Raw genomic sequence first — 3,300 nt, forward strand, 5'->3', positions numbered from 1 at the left:
ACTATATGTTTACCTTTCTTCTATCCCCTCATCCTGGTTCCCAAAAGTTGGTCCTGTGTGTGAATGAATAAGCTATATGCTAACAGTGAAGTGTTCCATGCTAGGTTTGCAGCGATCACAAGGAATGATTTGATTCAAACCACTTTATTATTGAGCTTTAACATCAACATGGATTTTATGTCAACTTTTATTATGTCATATTTAAATTTAAATGAATGAAAAAATCTAAAAATCGAGATATAAATATATATATATATATATATATATATATATATATATATATATATATATATATATATATACATATATATATATATATATATATATATATATATATATATATATATATATATACACATATATATATATATATATATATATATATATATATATATATATATATATATATATATATATATATACATATATATATATACATATATATATCATATTTTTTTAATATATATTTTCAAGAATCTAGATATATATTTATACAATTTTATATATATATATATATATATATATATATATATATATATATATATATATATATATATATATATATATATATATATATATATATATATATATCAGTTCTTGAAAATATTAATCAATTTAGGATTGGAATAATAAGAATCGCAATTCAGGTGTGTTTATATATATATATATATATATATATATATATATATATATATATATATATATATATATATATTTTGTTTTTTGTATTTTGTTTTCCAGTGTACATTTTTAAGAATCGATTAATACATATATATATATTATACATATATATATACATATATATATATATATATATATATATATTTATTTATTTATTTTTTTTTGAATTGGCATAAATAAGAATCGCGATTCAAGTGCGCATCGATTTATTTTTAGCACCCTCAGCTTTCTTTTGTCACATCTTCTGTTTGTTTGAGATTGTCATTACTGCCAGAAGTGGTAGAAAAGTGTATTAGAACTGAGTACCGCCGCGACCCATACGGACCACAGCTGAGAAACAAATATTCTTAGGCAGGCCTCTAGGGGGCTTCAGAAACACTGTCCTAGGTTATGCGAAACAAAAAGGTCCACTGCAGAGGACGTTGACTCCCAGGCGGTTCATTGAGGGCTACTTACTGCCACCTGGTGGGCTTTTATTGCAACACATGACAGGCAAGACTGGCGCCGCTTGAACAAAGACCACTTTTATTCTTCCCAGGGAGGACTCACAGCTGGAAAGTGCTACGAAACAAAGACAGACGAACGTCAACACGGAGTCAAAAGCGGCTTATCTAAGACACGCGTCTGGTCCTCTTCTCCCACATGGTTGCCCTCCCCGGAGTGTTGCGCCACGTGCAAACGCTGCGGACGGGAACGCCGCGCTCACTTCTTAGCGGGGGGCTTGTCGTTGTATTCCAGGAAAAAGTCGTTGCACGCCACGGTGAGGGCGCCCACCAGGATGATGAACTCGGTGAAGTCCACCTCGCCGTCCCCGTTGGAGTCCAGGTCGCCCATGACCTTGTCCACCGCCTCCTTGTCTTGGGCGTTCTGCATGGGCGAGACACAAAAAGGTCACTCGGCTGCACACCCCTCCCCTCCTCCCCCCCATTACGTACCCCCAAGTAGTTGCCCAGCTCCGCAGTCAGCATCTCTTTGAGCTCGGCCCTGCTCAGCGTGTATTTGTCGCCCTCGTTGCCCGAGTACTTGTGGAAGGTTTGGATCATGAGCTGCATGGCGTTCTCCAGGGTGGAGGCGTTCTCCGAGTTGGGCAAAGACATTCTGGGCAGAGAAGAAAGACCGGAGTGAGGCGAAACGCTGCGACGCGTTCCAGCTGACACGCGAGCCCCCTGGGAGCAGACAACATGATCCCTGCAGGACTGCAAAGGTCCTGGGACACATTCTCACTCAAAAACAGGCAAAAAGGGGCGTCCAAACTTTTGACCAGCGATCGTCGTCTTACCTGACCGGAGGGCGAGGACAGGCTGGAGGTTCAGATGCCAAGAGAACGACTGGTGAAGACGAGGAGCAGGACCCTCGTCTTAAATACAGCTTCCACCTGCACCCAATCCCTCCCCCCACCTCCCCTCCCTCTTCCCCGCCTCCTCCTGTGGAAGCATCAGACACCTGTGGAGTGGACACAAAGAAGATGTCCCCTGGGACAAATGAGCAGAACTGTTTTCACACCCCTGAAATAAACATGAAAGGTGCACAACAACAAATCGATCCTTATTCATCACAATTCTAAATCGATTCATAGTTCAAAATGGATTTAATATACAGTATATATATATATATATATATATATATATATATATATATATATATATATATATATATACACAGTCGTGGTCAAAAGTTTACCCCGCAATATGTTTGGAGGAGAAAAGGTGAGGCCTTTAATCCCAGGAACACCATGCCTACCGTCAAGCATGGTGGTGGTAGTATTATGCTCTGGGCCTGTTTTGCTGCCAATGGAACTGGTGCTTTACAGAGAGGAAATGGGACAATGAAAAAGGAGGATTACCTCCAAATACTTCAGGACAACCTAAAATCATCAGCCCGGAGGTTGGGTCTTGGGCGCTGTTGGGTGATCCAACAGGACAATGACCCCAAACACACGTCAAAAGTGGTAAAAGAATGGCTAAATCGGGCTAGAATTAAGGTTTTAGAATGGCCTTCCCAAAGTCTTGACTTAAATGTGTGGACAATGCTGAAGAAACAAGTCCATGTCAGAAAACCAAACCATTTAGCTGAACTGCACCAATTTTGTCAAGAGGAGTGGTCAAAAAATCAACCAGAAGCTTGCCAGAAGCAGAATGGCAGTGAAACTTGCCAAGGGACATGTAACCAAATATTAACATTGCTGCATGTATTTGGTCACATTTTCAGTAGACCCATAATAAATTCATAAAAGAACCAAACTTCATGAATGTTTTTTGTGACCAACAAGTATGTGCTCCAATCATTCTATCACAAAAAAATAAGAGTTGTAGAAATGATTGGAAACTCAAGACAGCCATGACATTATGTTCTTTACAAGTGTATGTAAACTTTTGACCACGACTGTATATATATATATATATATATATATGTATATATATATATATATATATATATATATATATATATATATATATATATATATATATATATATATATATATATATATATATATACTCTGATGATTATCTTGTGTGATGACTGTATTATGATGATAGTATATATCTGTATCCTGAATCAATTTAAGTGGACCCCGGCTTAAACAAGTTGAAAAACTTATTCGGGTGTTACCATTTAGTG

General features: G+C 37.2%; 1 protein-coding gene across 1 annotated transcript; it reads right to left on the bottom strand.

Annotated features, from left to right (window-relative positions):
- Positions 1-913: 913 nt before the first annotated feature.
- s100t (S100 calcium binding protein T) lies at positions 914-2,066 on the bottom strand. The gene is made up of 3 exons (XM_061983381.1): positions 1,961-2,066; positions 1,617-1,779; positions 914-1,548 (listed from the first exon to the last, which is right to left on the bottom strand). Exons 2-3 carry the CDS (start codon positions 1,776-1,778, stop codon positions 1,384-1,386), a joined length of 327 nt encoding a protein of 108 aa, XP_061839365.1. The 5' UTR covers position 1,779; positions 1,961-2,066; the 3' UTR covers positions 914-1,383.
- Positions 2,067-3,300: the final 1,234 nt, after the last annotated feature.

The sequence above is a fragment of the Nerophis lumbriciformis genome, linkage group LG21 (assembly GCF_033978685.3).
Source record: "Nerophis lumbriciformis linkage group LG21, RoL_Nlum_v2.1, whole genome shotgun sequence".
Taxonomy (NCBI): Eukaryota; Metazoa; Chordata; class Actinopteri; order Syngnathiformes; family Syngnathidae; genus Nerophis; species Nerophis lumbriciformis.